We start from the raw sequence: 22,791 nt of genomic DNA, 5'->3' as shown, positions 1-22,791 counted from the left end.
AGTATGAGCAAATCAGGCTAAGAAAAACCCTAGAGAGTTTTATAGATATGTGGCAAGTAGAAGGAAGAATGATCATGGAAAGATGAAGTTAAGGGATGAAAGTAGTAGAATGGTAACTGCTGCAGAAGACATTGTTGAAATATTCAGTGATCAATTTATAAGTATGTCTCACCCTGATCTGGGCGGAATCATGAGGAACTTAAGTGTAGAGGACGTAGGAAAGGATAGCTTAATTGTGAGTTAGCAGGAGGTATTTGATGAAATAAATAACCTTGATATTAATAAGGTGATAGGGTTTGATGAAATAAAAGAATGTTCCTGGGAACTGGCAGTAGCATTGGCATCCCTGTTTAACAAGAGTTTTGCAACGGCACAGGTTCCAAGGGAGTGGAAGGAGGGTAAAATTGTTCCACTGCATAAAGGCGGTAATAAGACTCTAGCTTCAAATTATATATAGATATATAGACCGGTCTGTATATCTGGAGTTGTGGTGAAGGTCCTGGAGAGATTGGTGAGAAGTAGGATACAGAAATGGGTTGATAACAGCAGTATTCTCTGTGGTTATCAGCATGGGTTTGTTAAGGGGAGATCATGTTTCACTAACTTACTTATGTACCATAACAAGGTGACAAATACCTTGGACAGAGGAGATGCATATACAGTGGTGTACTTGGATTTTGCAAAGGCTTTTGATAGACTGCCACATAACAAGCTCTTAATTAAATTAAGGAGATGGGATTGGATAACAGACTTCTGTGTTGGATCAGTGACTGGCTGTCAGATAGGTATCAGAAAGTTGTATATGGGGGGTGCAGTATCTCGAAAGAGAAAGGTCACCAGTGGTGTACCACAGGGATCAGTTTTGGGGCCATTGTTGTTCAATTTGTATGTTAATGATATTGGGTTGGGTTTAACTAGTGATATTTAGCTGTTTGCAGATGATGGAGAGAGCAATGCACAGTCAGGCTGATGTTAATGCTTTACAAGAGGACTTTAATGGATTGCATGAATGGGCAGGTAAGTGGAACTATCAGTTCAATGTTGTCAAGTGTAAGGTTTTGAGATTTGGTAAGCAACGATGGGATGCCAAGTATACACTCGGTGGGGAAACATTAACAGAAGTAGAGGAGATGAGAGATCTAGGAGTGATGGTGGACAAGGACCTGAAATTCAGGGGCCACATTGCACAAGTTGTGAAGACATCACATCGAATAATGGCAACGATGCGGAGAACCCTGACATGCAGAAATAGAGAGTTTATGATTCCATTGTATAAGGCCTTGATCAAATCTCATATGGATTTATTGTGCACAGATTTGGTTGCTGGGTTTTCATGGTGATGAGGATATGTTGGAAAGGGTACAGAGAAGATTCACAAAGGTAGTCAGTGGTCTTTGGAATGTGGAGTATGAGGACAGATTGAGGGAATGTAACTTGCAGCACCTCGTGAATAGAAGGAAGAGGGGGGGGTATGATTGAGACATATAAACTGGTCAGGGGTTGTTATCAGGTAGATATGGAAGAGATTTTTCATTTAAGTAGAGAAGGAAGGGGGGGGGTATGATTGAGACATATAAACTGGTCAGGGGTTGTTATCAGGTAGACATGGAAGAGATTTTTCATTGAAGTAGAGCAAGAGGCCATTGCCGGAGACTGTATAATGAGGGTGTGAGCGAAGGAGTGAGAGCAGGCTCTTTGCATGGAGGGTGGTAATTGAGTGGAATGCATTGCCTGAGTGTGTTGTGAATGTGGACACATTGAATCAGTTTAAGATGCGGTTGGATGAACATTGTATGCAATAGTGAGTACCTCCAATGATGAGTCTCTGACTCCATGGAGGTCGGGTGTTGATAATAATAATAATAATAATATTGGTTAGATGGATCAGAGTTTGGTTGTCTGAAAGATACCAGCAGGTTGTGTATGATGGAGCAGTGTCTCAAAAAAGAAGGGTAACCAGTGGTGCACCCCAGGGTTCTGTTCTTGGGCCACTTGCTGTTTAACTTTTTTATAAACAATATATCATGTGGACTGACTGAGGATCTTCAGTTATTTGTTGATGATGCAAAGTTGAGAAGAATTATAAATAACACTACTGATGCTGAATCCCTTCAGGAAGATTTGAATAGACTTTTTACTTGGACACAAGAGTGAGGTTTTAGTTTTAATATCAATAAATGCAAGGTGTTGCATTTTGGAGTGCAGAAATATAAGGCTGTGTACTATATTGATGGTGCTGTACTGCAGGAAGTAGATGAGATTAGAAATTTGGGAGTGATGGTTGACAGTAGACTGGAGTTTAGAGGGCATATTGCTAGTGCTGCAAAGGTTGCACATCATAGTGCTGCTATGATAAGAAGTACTCTAACATGCAAGGATAAGGAAGTGGTTGTGCCACTGTATAAGGCATTGGTCAGACCACACTTGGACTGTTGTGCTCTGATCTGGTCACCTGGTTTTTAATGTGATGTGGAGAGGGTCCAGAGACGAGTGACTAAGACAAAATCAGGAGTTTGGAATGATAGCTATGCAGAGAGAGAGAGAGAGGTTGAAGAGATGTGGATTGCAGAGGTTGGTGGATGGAAAAAAGAGAGGTGATATGATAGAGACATTTAAGTTAGTGAGAAGATTTTATCAGATTAATCCAGAGGGCATTATAAAAAAAGTAGAAGGTGAGAGGAGAAGAACCAGAAGTCATTCCTGGAAGTTATGTAAAAGTGTGGTGAAGAAGAGTGTGAGTATATTTTTTACATGGAAAATTGTCAGTGAATGGAATGCATTGCCAGAATGTGTTGTAAATGCAAGGAGTGTTAAGGACTTTCAGATTCTATATTATAAATATGTTATCAGTTGAATGAATCTCCCACAATGAGTCTGTTGACTCCATGGAGGGTGTAATAATATATATATATATATATATATATATGACAGAATGATCATTGACTCGGTTAACATACATATATAAAATACATACATAAAACTATATATATATATATATATATAGAATAACGATTAAATTTATTCAAAACGCAACATGTTTCTTTGGATTGTCCGACTTCTTCAGGCGTGGGAACATAGAAAGCAAATAAACACTATAAGAAACATCGTATCACAATAAAAACGACTATTATAAAATTCAGTTAGCTTTGAACTGTAGCTACAGTCCATGTTGAAGTTCTATTGTTAAGCAGCTGCATGTGTCTGATTTCATGAGTGTGCCAATATCGGATAGCAGAGCTGAAAGAGTCCAGTAGATTATAGCTAAGGTTATTATTTATGTGATGAGAGTCCATAACAATTTCCTTAGACTCGACTATGCGGCACTCCACCTTGTCACAGCATATATGAAGGTTTGAGGTTGTTGTCCAGTTTATCTCATGTTGACGGCCTTCATCATTTGTGTTTACTGAAAACAGTACATGGCTTGACAGGACACTTGCTCTAGTTCTTTTGTAGGCAGTGTCCCTCTGGTGTTCTTCCAGAGGTAGGAGGATGGATTTTTCAGTTTAGCCATAGTATTGCTTCCCACAGTCACACGTGATCTTGTACACTCCTGGGAATTGTAGATGGTTGTGAGCTTGTGTGTAGTTGCTTAAAATCAATCTTAGTTTAGGAAGAGTAGAGAAACAAGTTTTTATGTTGAACTTTCATAAAATTCTTCTTAGTTTCGTTGAGAGCAAGCTAATATATATGGTAAGGAGATATAACCTTTGGGATTGTCTTGTGTTTCTGAGTTGTTTTGATGGCAGCGGTATAGATGCTTATTAATAGTTTTCGACGAGTAGCCATTACTTGTGAAGGTTCTTTGTAGATGTTGTAGTTCATTTTTTAGTCATCATTGACAGTATAGATCTGGCATGATGTGCTAGGGTTGAGATGATACCCACTTTCTGTGCAGGATAGTGATGTGAGGACGCATGCAGGTATCCACCTCTCTGTGTAGATTTTCTAAAGATTCAGATTTTAATAGAATCAGATGTCTTAGTAAGTCTTACGTCCAGGAAGGGAAGAGATCCATTTTCTTCAACCTCCATTGTTAATTTGATATCTTGGTGGAAGTTGTTTAAATGATTTAAAAAAGACTGAAGGTTATCGGTGCCATGTTCCTAGATAAGAAATATGTCATCTACAAATCTCAGCCAAATTTTTGGTTTAAGAGTAGCTGAGGAGATTGCCTTTTGTTCGAAATCTTCAAAAAAGATGTTAGCTAATATAGGAGAAAGGGGGGTTCCCATTGCCAATCCCTTATTTTGTTTGTAGATTTTCTCCTCATACTGAAAGTAGCCGGAGTGAATGCATTGTTATAGCAAAGAAAACATCTTTTTTGAAATCTTGTTCTTTAAAATATCGAGAACCTCTTTGGTTGGTATGTTTGTAAAGAGAGCCATCACGTCAAAGCTCACCACGATATCTGAAGGCTGGAGTTTTAAATTTTTGATTTTCGAGACGAAATCTATTGAGTTTTTTATATATACGAAGAACAATTTCCTGTAAAACCTTTTAAAGATGAAGCCAGAAACTTAGATAAGCTGTAGGTAGGGAGTCAATACTATGTACAATTGGTCTCAGTGAGCAGATTTCTTTGTGTATCTTTGGGAGACCATATATCCTTGAGATGAGTGGATGTAAAGAGCAAGCAGCAAGGCGTATGTTTCGTGGAAGTTCCGTTGCTTTTTGTAAGAGGTTGTTTTTTTTGTTATGTATCTCCCTTGTTGGATCTCTCTCAATTTCCAAGTATGTATCTGACTCGAATAATGCCAAGATTTTTTTTCGTGATAATTGTTATATTTAGCACTACAGTTGCGTTGCCCTTGTCAGCTTGTATGATAACGATGTCTTTGTTATTCTTAAGACTTTTTAGGGCTAGCCTTTCGCCAAGGGAGATGTTATAAGATGGAGCTCTTGCATTATTAATCGCAAGTATTGCTTCCATGCAAAGTAAACTGGCATCTGTGGCAGGAAGTAGTGATGCAGCTTTCTCCATCTTAGTTAAAAACATTTCCTTGGGAATAGTTTTAGGCACAAGGACAAAATTGAGACCTTTTTCAAGAATTTGTTCTTCGTTATGATTTAGAACATATGACGATTGGTTTATCACTTACTTTTTAGTTCTTCCATGAAGATTATTAGGGGTTGTTTGTTCTTTAGTGAATTATACTTTCTGATAAGCTTATGTTTGTTTAAGTTTTGAGATCTTAATGCCCGACATGTACTTATTTCTTGAACGGGATTCCATGACACGCAGTCTAAGGAGGTCGCTAAATGGTTTTCTAAGGATGATTTTTGAGAAAAGAGAAGAGCTAAATTATGTTCGATATCGTTAATCCTCTCTCCTAAAGTTCTAGTTTTGCTTTTTGGTAGATTCTGTATGCTTTTTCACTATTAATGACTTCTCTGAATTGTAAGAATTTAGGAATAATAGAAGAGAACTTACCACGTTTCAGGAAGATAAGTCTGTTGATAGCGAGCCCAATACTCTTAAGTGTCTTCTCATAAGCTTTCGTAGGTTGGAAATTATACCCATCGGAAGGGATATGATAACAATTTTTAGTATTAACTCGAAATTGGGATATGTTCATATTTATATATACTAACTATAACCGAGACTAGAATAACAATTAAATTTATTCAAAACGCAACATGTTTCATCAGATTGTCCAACTTCTTCAGGCGTGGAAACATAGAAAGCAAATAAACACTATAAGAAACATTGTATCACTATAAAAACGACTATTATAAAATTCAGTTAGCTTTGAACTGTAGCTACAGTCCATGTTGAAGTTCTATTGTTAAGCAGCTGCATGCGTCTGATTTCACGAGTGGGCTAATATCGGATAGCAGAGCTGAAAGAGTCCGGTAGATTATAGCTAAGGTTATTATTTATGTGATGAGGGTCCATAACAATTTCCTTAGACTCAACTATGTGGCACTCCACCTCGTCACAGCATATATGAAGGTTTGAGGTTGTTGTCCAGTTTATCTTATGTTGAAGCCTTTCATCATTTGTGTTTACTGAAAACACTACATGGTTTGACTACTTGACTCTTTTAGCTCTGCTATCCGATATTACCATACTCGTGAAATCAGACGCCCGCAGCTGCTTAACAATAGAACTTCAACACGGACTGTAGCTCCAGTTTAAAGCTAACTGAATTTTATAATAGTTGTTTTCATAGTGATACGATGTTTCTCATCATCAAATTCCTGCCATGTACCCTCAAGGGGTGTACAGGATATGACAGTACTACATGAAAAAAATTACATCATTACTAACTTCCTATCTACAATTTTCCTCCAAATCAGTCTGTTACTTGTCAAGACTCCAAGATTATCAGATCTTATATTTCTATCGTCTAAGGCACTTTGTACAGTATCAATCCACCTATATCTTGGTCTTCCTCTGGGTCGTTTTCCTGCCAACCTGGCAGAGAACACTTGTTTTGCTAATCTTTCTTCACCCATTCTGTTTAAGCGACCATACCACCTAAGATTAGCTCTGCTAATGCATTCCTGGATGCTGACAATGTCAAGTTCTTTCCTAATATCCTCATTTTTAATATGATATTGCCATTGATGCCATCTGTTCATGCCACTAATCTTTCTCAGGACTCTCATATCTGCGGTCTCTAGTCTTTGGTCAAGTGTTTTACTTCTGACCCAGCTCTCAGATCCATAAGTTAAAACTGGTTTGAACACTGTCTTGTATACAGCTAATTTGGTGTTCCGACTAATTTCTCTCTTATTCCATATGAATTTATTCAATTGAATTCCCACCATACCACTTTGCTGATTCTGTTATCTATTTCCATATTGAATTTACCATCTTCACTAAAAATCATGCCTAAGTAGCTGAAATGTTTTACTTGTTCCACAGGTTCTCCATTCAAAACACAGTTGACATTTTCAATGATTCTGCCTATTTTCATTGTCTTTGTCTTTTTATTGTTCACCTTCATACCATATCTATTACAACATTTATTCAATTTAGTCAGAGAATCTTGCAGACTTGTAGCGGATTTATTTAGAAGTATAACATCATCCGCATAAATCAAAGAGCTGACATTAACATCTCCAATTTTGATATCATGTTTAATAATACTTTCCTTCATAATGTGATACATATAGATAATGAGTAACACAGGGGATAACGTACATCCTTGTTTGACACCAGATTTAACATTAAACTATCTTCCTGTACTTCCTTCAATTCTAACTGCTGACTTACAACTCAAATAAAGACTAAGTATTGCTTGATATAATGACCCATTGACACCATATAACTGTAGCGTATTGATTAGCTTTTCTCTTGGCACCTTGTCATATGCCTTTTCCAAATCGACAAAACTTAAATACATATCTTTGTTATATTCCCATGCTTTCTTGACTATTTGTCGTAAAGTGAAGATCTGATCCTGACAGCCTCTATTTGGCTTGAATCCAGCTTGTTTTTCACCAAGCTTTTCTTCCACAATTCTTCTCAACCGTTTCTCAAGTATACTTGCATAGATCTTGCCAGGAACACTCAGTAGGGAAATACCTCTGTAATTCTCACATTCAGTTTTATTTCCCTTTTTATATATGGGTACTATGAGAGCTTTACTCCAATCATCAGGAATTCAACCCTCTGTCCAGGCTTTCTGAACTATGCAGTGCAACCACTACAAGGCCTTTATACCACCATACTTCAGCATTTCTGGTCGAATATCATCTACTCCTGCTGCCTTTCAACATTTCAAGCTTTTGATGGCTTTTTCTACTTCAAGTATGGATATGTATTCCTGACTGCATGCCTGGTCAGTGTTTTTTACCACTGTGCTGTCGTCACTGCTTGTTTCATTTAGTAGTTTTTCCAAGTAATTTCTAACTCCTTTTACAGCACTCTTTCCTCCATTCCTAAGCTTGTTCAACAACCTCCAGAATATTTTGCCACCTTCTTGATATTTATTTTCAATATTCTTGCCAAAGTCTTCCCATGACTTTTGTTTAGCTAGTTTTACACAGTGTTTAGCATTCTTGCATTTGTCTCTGTATTCTCTAAGAGCACAAGCTGACTTATTTGCCAGGAACTTTTGATATGCTTTCTTCTTTTCCTTCACTGCCTCTTTAAATTTCTGTGTCCACCATGGAGTTCTAATTTTTCTATATTTGCAGACAACTTCACCACATGCCTCTCTGGTTGAATCAATCAGGGCTTTTTTCAAGGCTTGCCACTGAATCTCCAAGGTTTGATTCCTGTTCTCAAACTCTTTCATTTTTTCTTCAATAATCTTTGTGTATTTTAGTCTACAGTTCACATCTGAGAGCTGCTCAACTTTTATTCGCTTTAAAATTTTCTTACAGGTTATTCTTTTCAATATGAAATTCAATTTTATCCTGCTCAAGACTAGATAGTGATCACTTCCAATTTCAAATCCTCTGTACACTCTGGCATCCTGCACCAGGGAGAAAACATCACTATCAACAATAACATAGTCAATGAGACTTTTCTTATTCCTTGCCTCTTCTCTCCATGTGAATTTGTGCATATTTTTATGTTGAAACATGGTGTTAGTAATAACCAGTCCACGTCCTGAGAAGAAATCCAACAGATATTTGCCATTATTATTAGCTTTGCTCTTTTCTCCAAATTTTCCCAAAATCATTTTGTATGTCTCACTATCATTTCCTACTCTGCTATTTAGATCCCCAACAAGGACCAACTTTTCCTTTTTCATTGTGTCAGTTGCTTTTTCTAAAGCCTCAAAAAATTCCTCCACTTTACCTTAGTAAAACCTTCTGTGGGACCATAGGCACAAATAAGTCTCATTGTCCAGTTCCCCATTCTCATATTTGCCCACATTACTCTACTTGAGACTGCCTGCCATTCAAGAAGATTAGCCTCGTATTTTGTGTTGAATACTATGGCTACACCTTCTTTTCCTTGATTGTCATTGCCTGTAAATAACATTTTGTATTTATTGCTCAGAAAGATCTCACCAGTTTTTATCTTTTTTGTTTCAGTCACACCTATTATGTCAATCTGGTACTTATCTAATTCCTCAGCTAGCTCCATTTCTTTGCCATTCAGGCTTCTATGTTGATCGTACCGATCTTTAACTCTGGTGATTTTGAGTTGGGTGTGTTTTCAGATTTGTTCCAGTAGCTGACTTTTCACTGTTCGCCCTGGTTCCCTGGCGAAAACAACGGGGGCCTTGTTTAACCGGGCGACGCCCCAGCCGGCATGAAATTTTGTCATGTTGTACCATCATTTTTTATTTTAGTTTAACCAATAAGAATACAATTTGGTCGGTTAAATCCCAAATTGCCAGCCCATCCTCGTTCGTTCCGTATCCAAGTAGATACCCAACAGGGTGCACCACAAGAAGGTGAGGATTGGACATTAGGTCAGAAGCCCTGGTCGGTTCTCCGCATTCCTTTAAAGGCTATGTGGAGGTCTCCTCTCAGTTATACAGCTTTGACCCTTAAGCGCCCCTATGATGTTTCTTATAGTGTTTATTTGCTTTCTATGTTCTCACAACTGAAGAAGTTGGACGATCTGATGAAACATGTTGCGTTTTGAATAAATTTAATTGTTATTCTAGTCTCGGTTATAGTCAGTATATATAAATATGAACATATCCCAATTCCAAGTTAATACTACAAATTGTTATCATATCCCTTCTGAATGGTATAATTTCCAACCTACGAAAGCTTATGAGAAGACACTTAAGAGTATTGGTCGCTATCAACAGACTTTCCTGAAACGTTGTAAGTTCTCTTCTATTATTTCTAAATTCTTATAATTCAGAGAAACCATTACCAGTGAAAAAGCACACAGAATCTACCAAAAAGCAAAACTAGAACTTTTAGAAGAGAGAATTAACGATACCAAACGTAATTTAGCTCTTCTCTTTTCTCAAAAATCATCCTTAGAAAACCATTTAGTAACCTCCTTAGACTGTGTTTCATGCAATCCTGTTCAAGAAATAAGTACACGTCGGGCATTAAGATCTGAAAACTTAAACAAACATAAGCTTATCAGAAAGTTTAATTCGCTAAAGACAACACAAGAACAAACAACCCATAATAATCTTCATGGAAGAACTAAAAAATTAGTGATAAACCAATCGTCATATGTTCTAAATCATAACGAAGAACAAATTCTTGAAAAAGGTCTCAATTTTGTCCTTGTGCCTAAAACTATTCCCAAGGAAATGTTTTTAACTAAGATGGAGAAAGCTGCATCACTACTTCCTGCCGCAGATCCCAGTTTACTTTGCATGGAAGCAATACTTGCGATTAATAATGCAAGAGCTCCATCTGATAACATCTCCCTTGGTGAAAGGCTAGCCATAAAAAGTGTTAAGAATAACAAAGACATCATTATCATACAAGCTGACAAGGGCAATGTAACTGTAGTGCTAAATATAACAGATTACCACGAAAAAATCTTGGCATTATTAGAGTCAGATACATACTTGGAAATTGAGAGAGATCCAACAAGGGAGATACATAACAAAACAAACAACCTCTTACAAAAAGCCACAGAACTTCCACGAAACACATGCCTTGCCACTTGCTCTTTACATCCACTCATCCAAAGGTTATATGGTCTCCCAATTGTACATAGTATTGACTCACCTGCCTACAGCTTATCTAAGTTTCTGGCTTCATCTTTAAAAGGTTTTACAGGAAATCCTTCTTCGTATATAAAAAACTCAACAGATTTCGTCTCGAAAATCAAAAATATAAAACTCCAGCCTTCAGATATCATGGTGAGCTTTGACGTGGTGGCTCTCTTTACAAACATACCAACTCAAGAGGTCCTCGATATTTTAAAGAACAAGATTTCAAAATAGATGTTTTCCTTGCTATCACATTGCATTCACTCCGGCTACTTTCAGTATGAGGAGAAAATCTACAAACAAAATAAGGGATTGGCAATGGGAAGCCCCCTGTCTCCTATATTAGCTAACATCTTTTTTGAAGATTTCGAACAAAAGGCAATCTCCTCAGCTACTCTTAAACCAAAAATTTGGCTGAGATTTGTAGATGACATATTTCTTATCTAGGAACATGGCACCGATAACCTTCAGTCTTTTTTAAATCATTTAAACAACTTCCACCAAGATATCAAATTAACAATGGAGGTTGAAGAAAATGGATCTTTTCCCTTCCTGGACGTAAGACTTACTAAGACATCTGATTCTATTAAAATCTGAATCTTTAGAAAATCTACACAGAGAGGTGGATACCTGCATGCATCCTCACATCACTATCCTGCACAGAAAGTGGGTATCATCTCAACCCTAGCAATATTGTGCCAAATCTATACTGTCAGCTGATGAAGAGCTAAAATATGAACTACAACATCTACAAAGAACCTTCACAAGTAATGGCTACTCGTCGAAAACTATTAATAAGCATCTATACTGCCGCCACCAAAACAACTCAGAAACACAAGACAATCCTAAAGGTTATATCTCCTTACCATATGTCAGCTCGGTCTCCATGAAACTAAGAAGAATTTTACGAAAGTTCAACATAAAAACCTGTTTCTCTACTCTTCCTAAACTAAGATCGATTTTAAGCAAATACAAACCAGCTCACAACCATCTACAATTCCCAGGAGTGTACAAGATCACGTGTGACTGCAGGAAGCAAAACAATATATCCAAACTGAAAAATTCATCCTCCTACATCTGGAAGAATAACAGAGGGACGTTGCCTACAGAAGAACTAGAGCAAGTGCCCTGTCAAGCCACGTACTGTTTTCAGTAAACACAAATGATGAAGGGCGTCAACATGAGATAAACTGGACAACAACCTCAAACCTTCATATATGCTGTGACGAGGTGGAGCACTGCATAGTCGAGTCTAAGGAAATTGTTATGGACCCTCATTACATAAATAATAACCTTAGCTATAATCTACCGGACTCTTTCAGCTCTGCTATCCAATATTGGCACACTCGTGAAATCAGACGCCCGCAGCTGCTTAACAGTAGAACTTCAACACGAACTGTAGCTACAGTTCAAAGCTAACTGAATTTTATAATAGTTGTTTTTATAGTGATACGATGTTTCTTATAGTGTTTATTTGCTTTCTATGTTCCCATGCCTGAAGAAGACAGACAATCCGATGAAACATGTTGCGTTTTGAATAAATTTAATTGTTATTCTAGTCTTGGTTATAGTCAGTATATATAAATATGAACATATCCCAATTCCCACTTAATACTACAAATTGTTATATATATACTATATATATATAAACTATAGGCTCAGATGGAATTGGACTACAAGATAATTGATGAGGCCAGATATGATAGTGGATAGAGAGCTGAAGTTCAGAGGACATATTACAGCAATTTTCAAAATAGCATAAAAGATTACTTGGATGTTAAGAAACACACTGACAATCAAAAAAAATTAAGTTATTATCCCTCTTTATAAATCTTTCATACATCTAGACTATTGGGAATAAATATGGTCACCTAGGTATCTTGTGTATGTTGATATGGTGTAAAAGTGGATTCAGTTGAGTCACCAAAGTGGTTTATGGAGTGCTCCCTTATAAGGACAGGCTGAAAGTTTGTTTATCAGTTAGCAAAAATTAGGCAATTGATAAAAATAAAAAGAAAAGAAGAAATGTGATAAACTACTAAAGTGTTTTTAGAGTAACTGCAATAAAAAAAACAAAAAAAACATTTCTAATACATAACTGGATACGAAAGAACATGGTGTCACTTCTACAAGTTGTGAAAGAGTGTGAGCGAGGTTGTCAGGACTAAATTATTTGCTTGGAGATTAGTAGAGTGTTGTCAGTGAACAACTTTAAGGCATGACATGATAAGCATTTTAATAAAATTTAGTGTGGATGTTCCATGATGAATCTTTATACTAAAGATCCATCTATAATAATAATATTGATGTATTTCTAGCTCTATGTTGTTACGTGATGATTGTAATAGGTTCGTACTACGAGCAGATAAATGAGGATGCCAGTTCAGATTAAATATAAAGTCATGTATTTTGGTTGGACAAGATGTGTTGGAGGAATTTTGCTCAGATGGAGCACAGTAACCAGGAGTGTTGGTAGAGTGGGAGCTGAAGTTCAGATGAGATGTTGCAAAAGTTGTCAAGTCTTTCCAAAATTGCTGTCAGAATCAGAAAAATACTGATAATGTCAATATGGAAGTGATAGTTTTATTGTGTAAGGCAGGATACATCTAGATTTCTGTGTACAAATCTGGTCACCTGGATATCTGTTTGATAAGGAAATGTTAGAGAGAGAGAGAGAGAAAGAGAGAGAAGCTAATGACTAAGATTGTCTTCAGATTCTGGAATGTTGAATTTGAAGATATTATGAAAATGCTCTGCAGAGCTTGGGATTGAAGAAGTGACATGATTGAATCATACAAGTTGATGAGAGGAGCCTACCAAATAGATATAGGGGAAATATTTCATAGGAGGGTAATAACTGGTAGGAGTCATCAAACATTGGACTTATGCCTGTCTTGATCTGAATGTCAATAAGGAAGTGATAGTTTTATTGTGTAAGGCAGGATACATCTAGATTTATAATAATCTTCTGTATGAAGATTATTATAAATATTTTCATAATAATTGTTTTATTTCACAATATTTTTTTCTTTATTAAAAGACAAATAAAACTACCAAAAACTTAAGCAAACATAACATGTTCCATATTGAATTGCTATTTTTCTGCAGAATTTTAAATATTTATATAGAGATTGTCCCTGATAAAATATATTAAATAATATTAAAAATATTAAAAATTGAAGGAAAGGAAGGTAAGACTATTTTCATAAAAGCTGTTGCAATATAGGTTCTTTCAATATAATTTTTGTTTGCTACTTTCAGCTCAATGCCATTGATGAGGATGACCCATGTTATGAATTTCGAAGAGCCAGGGTTGTACAGTACAGAACACATCTTTATTATATTGATTATGATTATGAACCGGTAATTATTATATATTTTATGAACCAGTTAAATGCTCTTTTTAGTATGAACCAAAAATTTATTTTTTAAAAATAGGGCATACAAATGTGATTCCTAAAATGATTTTATCATTTTAGGAAGTGAAAATTTAAAACAAGACAACTTTTTTGTGCTAGACAGAATGCTACCATTCACAATTACCTGCCAGTTTTCATAACTGAATGTTTGTCAAATGACATTCATTCTGAAATGTATTAATATTATATTAGATAATATGTTCTATATTAAAGGTTCTTTTATATAATCATTGGAGAATATATATATTTATTTACTTAAGTAACATTTGAACCTTTTCTATCACATTTTGTATGACAATGGTCAGTCCAATCAGTGTATATATATATATAAAGTAACCGTTCATTATTGGGTTCCTCATATAAGAAGAAAGATTTATAGAATTCATTAGAACTATTTAGTGCTATGGTGCATAGCAGTATCAGAAAATGGTTAGTAAAATAAAAACAGAAGAATATACTTCAGTGTCATATACTTAAAAAAATGTAGACATATTTTTGGAACAAATGATGAAAATTTGAAAAAGGGATGAATGGATTTATGACTGCTAGGTAACTGCTAAAGAACTATCTTTTAAAGCTTAATTGTTCTAAGTAATTATTATTATTATGTGACATCTCCAGGAAGTTCCAAGACTCATCAAAGGAGGACATCTACTCTACAACTCTGTCTCCAACACTCAGCCAACCAAATACAACTAATCACAACTACACCAACACCATCTACTGCCCATAATCACCACTGCTACTATTATTTCCACAGACAATTGCAAACATCCATGCCCACGACGAGATTTGAACCTGCAGCCTTTTGGCTGGAGAGCGGATACGTTAACCACTCAGCCAACCAGGCTGGCAAAAATGCATTCTCCCCAGCGGGGAATCAAGCCCTGGTCTCCCATGTGACAGGTGGGGGATACTAACCACTGTACTACCGGATGACAATACTTTTTTTTTTCAGCCTGTAACTTTTCCCCACTGCTGGGTAAAGGCCTCTCCCATTGCAGGAGGGTTGGGTCTACTTCTCCCATGGTGATCCACTTCATCTTGGGAGAGTTTATTCATTTGTATGAATGAATGTATGAAGGTGAAAGACAATAACAAACAACTATGCCCTAGGTGAGATTCGAACCCAGAGCCTCTGAATAGAGAGCAGATATACTAACCACTCGGCTAACCAGGAAAGTGTCCAAGTAATGTAAAATGGCTAGAATACTGAAAAATTTGTTTCACATAGATACCACTTTATTTACGAGAGAGAGAGAGGGAGGGATGAAAGACTTGTTTAGAAACTCGAGATTTATTTAGATATTTTAGTGGCCTACTGTAAACAGCCCTTCTTATTTTTCAAAAATTTTATTAGTCATGTCCCATCCTGTCACAGACTTGAGTGCTGTGACAGGATGGGTCTGATGAGACAAGCCTAAATCTAAGTACAGTTCCAAGAATGGAATTAACTCAAAGATTGGAATCAGAGAGTTTCATGCCGAATATAGTATAAAAAAACTATAAAAGTATCGGCGAATACTAGCGCGTGCTGAATGCAAGTAGTCCTAGAACGTAGTACAAACATGGGCATCTAATAAACCACGGGCACGTGGGATCTAATATCCCCATAATTTAATTAATGTTTATATCGCCGAAATGAAGCCTGTTGGCTCTTTATATTTAAGTAACTTAATGGGTGCACCTTTTTGGACAACTCGTATAGCAGAGTATATAAGTTCTTTTCGCTATACCCTTTGGTATTAATAATTTGGTCTAGCTACTCACTGATGAAGCCTCAATAAAGGCTGAAACCGGTCTGGGTAGTGACCTCCCTCCATAATGTAATAACAGCATACATTTCCTAGGAAATGTGTTTTTACATTATGGAAAATACCAAAGAATAGCGATCAGAACTTTCCCCACCTTTGCAACGAGTTGCCTGTGTTTGTACTACATTCTAGGACTACTTGCATTCAGCTCATGGTAGTATTTGCCGATACTTTTATAGTTTTTTATACTATATTCGGCATGAAACTCTCTGATCCCAATCTTTGAGTTTCTTATTCAGTTTTAAAATGTGTTAATTTAATTAATGGAATTAACACTTAAGATTTGCTCAAAAAATTACAAGTAGTGAAAAATTATTTTCTACAATCTAAAGCCAGGTATAATAACAGCAAGAAAGAGTACTGCAAAAGTTAGGGAAAAAATCTACAAAGAAAAAAGTTATAGTATAAAATCATGACAGACTTGCATCGTAATTATGCTAGAATGTGTATTGTTAACCAGGTTATCAATAACATTTCCAAGTTTAGTTGGACTGTCATGCATACCACTTCCTATAGTTAGCCTTCACTGATTTATTTATTTGGTCCTCTAAAAATCACCTCTGACATCAAAGACAGATGCAAAAAGTTGTAATCAATATATTCAGATGATAAGAAACCTGTTTTGATTCAAAAACAGGTTTCAGCCTACCTTTGTTGCCTCAATTTATGCTGGATTAGGTTCTTGCAGATCCTGGCATAAACAAAATTGGTATGAAAAACAGACTTATACAGGGTGTTCGGGATAAATTTGACAGTTTCGTAAGTAAAAAGAAAATCTTCTTTGTATCTATTAAATTTAATGAATTGACAAAAAAACATTACAGGCAGAGTTAATTACAATACTATCAACAAGATTTACTCAAAATAACCACCATTAGCATCGATCACAGCTTCAATTCTGCTTCGGAACCTCGAACAAGCTGATGCTACAGTCTCCCTGGGAAGGGCCGCAAAAACTGTTTTAATTTTATCCATTAACTGGGCTTTTGTATTACTGGAAGTGCGATTGGTGTCTTTTTCAACTGCGCCCCATACAAAATAATCCATGGGGTTAAGGTCTGGGGAGTTTGGAGGCCAAACATTTGGACTGGTGAAGTCGTAGAAATTTTCAGACAACCATTTTTGACTTTTCCCAGAGGTGTGGCAAGGGGCCGAATCCTGCTGCCATACATACGGCCTACCATTGGCTACCCTTGTTATCCAGGGCTTGACTACAGTTAGCAACTCCACGAACAAAGCCCGAATTCCAATGCCAGGGTTCTTCAACACCTGTTCCTGCAGATTTGCGAGGAATTCTGCTGTACGAACGCAATCAGATCGTCTGCTAGGGATCTTTCTTCTTGCTACATCCTCGTAGTCACCATTGCAAGTCTCTAGTTCATGCCTGATTGTTTTTACTGTATTCAGGGAGCATTGGGCAGCAGTCGTAATATCCTTATTTTGATGGCGGGCACGAATCATCATGATACAAGTTATTCTCTTCCATGATTCAGGTGGGTTCCAGCTATCCATCCTTTCTGACATCTTGTATATGAATGAAGAAGGGTCCAAACTTTTAAATGAAGAGAAGTGTGTGTTAATACATGTAACTTACGGAAAAATATAATTAATTATAAATATGTCAAATTTATCCCGAACACCCTGTATAATGAAAGTCAAGGAGATACATTCTGGCCTGTAATAATCTTCCCTCTCCTGCAGATTACTTTCCTGTCTAATTTAGTCCAATAAGTTATATTGAAAACATTGTATTTGAGAATATTCTTCTTCTTTCACTATGTGTTTGAAATGTGATAGAAGTTCTTGCACCACCTCTGCATCAGCACTTGCTACTTTCCCTGTAACATAATGAATTTTGGTTCACTGTTTGAACTTGAACCATTCCCTACTATCAATAAAATACTCATTTCCACCTTCATTAATTTCATTTCATTGAACAAACTTCCAGTTTTATCCATAATTAACACAGAGATTATGGATATTTATCCATGATTAACACAGAGATTATGGATAAAACTTCCAGTTTTATCCATAATCTCTGTGTTAATCACGCTACTGGCCAAGACATCTATAGACGTCAAGGTTATCATGGATGCGAAATGCATATTAAAATTGTAATATTGATATAACATTGAAATATATGATGGATACAAAATGTATGAGGATGCATCTTTTATCCATAATGGCAGGTAAGGTAGTTAAAGGGATATCACATTAATTCATTTCACCACCTCATAAAAGCAGTTTTCCATCCTGTCTATCATTTTGAGGCACTAATGTAAATTGAAGAATATTTTGATTTTCATAGAATTCTTTATTATTGTCATTGAAGAGTTGAATGGGACAAGTTCAGAACTCTGCTAACATCAGTTCTTCCTTATGCCTCTATTCTTTTTATTATTATTATTAATTTCCTGATCTCTATGGAGTTATAACTCATTGTGGGAGGTCATCACAGTCTCTTGTACCATTCCTTAAACTCCAACATCTGTTATTACTATTATTATTTCACTTTTACTACCTTCCCATGCAATGCATTCCATGCTCCTATCACTCCGTGCAAAAAAAAACTTGCATGAAGATTCCTTGCTTCCTCAACTTCTTCCACTATAACTCAACCAAGTGAGTATGAAATGTTCCATCTCTGGATCCCAAATTTCAAAAACCTTATATTTAGCTTCATTAAACTGATATCCCCATCTTTATTATTTATTCATTTGCCCACCTCTCCAGCTTATTCAAATCTTCTTAAAGAGCCAAAATATCAGCATTGTTACTAATAACCCTCCAAAGCTTCACATCATCTGCAAATAACTGAAGATCTCCCTGTAATCAGTGACAGTATCATTGACAAAGACCGAACAGTAATAATTACAATACTGAACTCTTTGGAACTTCACTTTTGTAATCTTCCTACTCCCAGATATTGTACCTCCCCCCATATACAATTCTGATTATTATTCTTTTATTATCTTCATTTTTATTCTAGATGGCATGCAAGTACCTTGCATGGCATATTTTGGGGACTTTCATTATTACTGGTTATCTCTCTTTCTTTTTTCTTTTTTTTTTTAGTTTATAAATTTATTATTACTATTATTATTTCATGACACCTCCAAGGAGTCTAAAGACGCATTGAGGGAGGGCACCTACTCAACAACTCTCCATCTCAACACTTAATCCACCAACTATACTGAACCACCACCACCACTGCCATCATCTACATCAATACCATCTACTGTGCAGCACCACTAGTATTTTGCTTCTGTAAATTTTGTGTGTGTGTGTTCTGAAGGTCAATTTGTCTATATTCAGGGAGAGAAAACTGCTACCTCCATATGAGATCTGATAACTCATCTTCAATTGAAAAATTCCCATATAAAGATTCCTCTTGTCACAATGAGAATTGAATTTACGCCTTTTCAATCAAAGGGTGAGATGTACCATCATTCTTCCAACTGTGCTATGAATTTCACAAATTTATTTTTATTATGATCATTAAATAGCATTTTATGCACAGTTTATTATGCACCAAGCTGTAATTCACTTAGCATAATGCAAATAAGCGCCTCCATAACTCAATTGGAAGAACGACGGTACATTGCGCCCTTCGATTAGAAAAGACCTAAGTTCGATTCTCGTCATGGTGGGAGGAATCTTTATATGAACTTTTTCAATTGAAGGTGAGTTCGCCAATCTCATATGGAGGTAGCAGGGTTTTTTCACCTGGAAACTCTGGTTTTTCATCCTGCATACAGACAAATTGGCCCTTCAGAACACATGCAATTTACAGACAAAGAATACTAACTGTGGTGGTGGTGGTGGGTGGTGGAGGCGCTGGTGTAGATGATTGGTAGAGGTTCAGTGTAGTGGTGAAGGTGGAAAGTTGTAGTGGGTGTCCTCTCACAATGAGTCTTCTGACTCCTTGCAGGTGTCACGAATAATAATAATAATAATAGTAATAATAATAATAGTTGTAACAGTGTACTCAATTACATATCACATTCACTTGCAAGGCAGAACTGAGAACTAGTAGGCAAAAGTCTCCAAAAAATGCTTCCTTTGTTCAGAATTTTCTGCTTTTATTTCCTTATAAAATGCCTTCTTTGTTATTTTTATTACAGTCTTTGGACTCCCTGGAGGTGTTACATAATAATAACAATAATTAATTAATTTTTATTATTTGATATTTTCCCCTTTATAATCTTAACTGGTGTTATTGTGAAGTGATATAAATAGAAGCTTTGTAAACTGATGTTCCCTATATATTTTAGGGGTTTCATTCTTTGGATCTATTGGAATCCTCATTGGTGGATAACTAAACAGTTCTCAAATAAATAAAACAAATAAAATATATTTTATTATTATTATTATTATGGGTATCTTCATGGAGTCAGTAGCTCATCGCAGGAGACCCAAATAAGCAAAGCAATATCTGTCATATCTATTCTTGAATTAATTTACAGACGAAGAGCTCGCAACTAAGTCAGGCAATGAATTCCACTCATTCAGCACCCTCCAGGCAAAAAACCTTGTTCTCACACCCTTGTTAACCACACTCCTTCTTTAATTTCCAGGGATGACCTTTTGTTCTTCCATCACTATCACACAGCTGAAACATTTCCCCTGCATCAATCCTATAAAAACCTTTCAGTAATTTAAATGTTTCTATCATATCCCCTCTTCTCTGCCTATCAACCAACCTCTGCAATCCACAAGCTCTCAATATATCAATGCAGGGAGCATTTTTTACATCACTCACCAACTTAGTCACTCTTCTCTGAACCCTCTCCACAGCCACCTCATCTCCTAGGAATCCAGGTGACCAGACCTGAGCACAGTAATCCAAATGTGGAAGTATCAATGGACACCTTAGCAATGTGTCTCCTGAACTTCATCTCCCTATCTACCAACACCCGTAAGTTCCTAGCCTCATCAATCTCTTGGAGTTCTGTTCCATCAGTGTAGTACACAGCTGGTAATCTTTTAATCTCAAAATGCATAACTTTACACTTTTCCACATTGAACTGACATCCATTACCTTTTGCCCATTCTACCAGCTTATTTAAATCATCCTGCAAACTTTCAGCATCAGCTTGATTTTTTATTGCGCTACCCAACTTTGCATCATTAGTAAACAACTGAATATTTCCCTTTAAGCCATTTCCTATATCATTTATATACAAATTAAACAACAATGGCCCAAGCACAGAGCTCTGAGGCACACCACAGGTCAACCGCCTCATCCTGGACTCGGCTCCTCCATACACTACCTTCTGGTATCTTTCCCTGAGCCATTCTCCTATTCATATCACCAATTTAGTATCCATTCCCATCTGCTCCAATGTGCACAACAGTATTCCATGGGGTATCCTGTCAAAAGCCTTAGCAAAATCCAGAAGTACTACTGTGTAGCCAGTTCCTTTGTCCAACTCAGATGTCATTCTATTATGAAGAGTTAATAGATTGCTAAGGCAGGATCTACCTTTAACAAAACCATGTTGGCCTCTATAGAGTATCATAACCTGATCCACCCATTCTTGAATTTTGTCTTTAACCAACTTTTCCAATACTTTTACCACTAACTCCTGAGATGGTGATTGACCTGTAATTAACTACCGCAGTTTTAGAGCCACCCTTATGCAAAGAAACCACTTTGCCTAACTTCCACTCCCTAGGGACAATACCAGAGTGAGTTCAATATGGCTCCTCCATACACTACCTTCTGGTATCTCTCCCTGAGCCATTCTCCTATCCATATCACCAATTTAGTATCCATTCCCATCTGCTCCAATTTGCACAACAGTATTCCATGGGGTATCCTGTCAAAAGCCTGAGCAAAATCCAGAAGTACCACTGTGTAGCCAGTTCCTTTGTCCAACTCAGATGTCATTCTATTATGAAGAGTTAACAGATTGCTACGGCAGGATCTACCTTTAACAAAACCATGTTGGCCTCTATAGAGTATCATATCCTGATCCACCGATTCTTGAATTTTGTCTTTAACCAACTTTTCCAATACTTTTACCACTACTCCTGAGATGGTGATTGACCTGTAATTAACTACCGCAGTTTTAGAGCCACCCTTATGGAAGAAACCACTTTGTCTAACTTCCACTCCCTAGGGACCATACCAGAGTGAGTTCAAACTTAAGTTAAATATCCAAGTAAGAGGGGTGGGCAATTCATTTGCACATTCACGCAACACCCGAGCTGATATTCCATCTAAACTTACAGCAGTGTTTGCATTTAAATTTTGCAATATATTAAATACCTCTGATTTCTTAGCTTCAGATTTCTTAGCTTAGCTCGTCACTGTCATACCTAGGCAACACGCATACTATCTTTCCTCTCTGTGTCTTATTTCGTACAACCTCAAGCAAGAATTTCATATCTCTCACTGCCCAATTTACATCACCACTCAAGTCATTTGTTCCTACCATCACAATCATCTCATCTAATTGCCATAGCCACACTTTCTATCGTTCCTCCTGTTAAACACTCCTCACACATCCTATTTTGAACACCATGGATCACTGAGTCCCCATACATTACACCTCTTATCAAACTATTCCTTGATTGCTCACATGCATCCCTCACTCTCTCTCCTCTAACACCTTCTCTCTCTGTGCTCCCCCTACTTACCTGCCTTCCGACAATCAAGACATAACTGAATTAAAGTAAAGATTAACTTTAACAGGGAATAATAACAATATCTGCTTTGTCTTCAGTTTAGAATCTTATAGCCTCACACTATACAATACAGACAATACATAGTTTAACTGGTGCATTAAAAAAAAATAAATTTGTTACACTATAGAGTGTGAGCAAAAATAAGATATAGCAGAATATATCAAAAATGGCAGCAGCTGAAAATTAAAGCAGTCGACATCTCATGACATTCAAAGGCTATAAGAAATAAAATTAAGACAAATCAGGAAGATTACAAGCATA

At 36.6% G+C, this 22,791-nt stretch overlaps 1 protein-coding gene across 1 annotated transcript in view; it reads left to right on the top strand.

Annotated features, from left to right (window-relative positions):
* The window catches only part of LOC150104894 (xylosyl- and glucuronyltransferase LARGE1-like), a 413,744-nt gene that overhangs the window by 300,330 nt on the left and 90,623 nt on the right, over positions 1 to 22,791 (top strand). Inside the window, exon 13 of the mRNA XM_090396042.1 lies at positions 13,866 to 13,967. Coding sequence (XP_090252168.1) covers positions 13,866 to 13,967 — 102 coding nt within the window. The remainder of the gene's footprint in view (positions 1 to 13,865; positions 13,968 to 22,791) is intronic.

The sequence above is a fragment of the Typopeltis vanoorti genome, chromosome 7 (assembly GCF_054136105.1).
Source record: "Typopeltis vanoorti isolate ZY-2024b chromosome 7, IOZ_Tvanoo_1.0, whole genome shotgun sequence".
Lineage (NCBI taxonomy): Eukaryota > Metazoa > Arthropoda > Arachnida > Uropygi > Thelyphonidae > Typopeltis > Typopeltis vanoorti.
The sequence above is the reverse complement of the archived record's forward strand: the minus strand, read 5'-3'. Positions and strand labels throughout refer to the sequence as shown.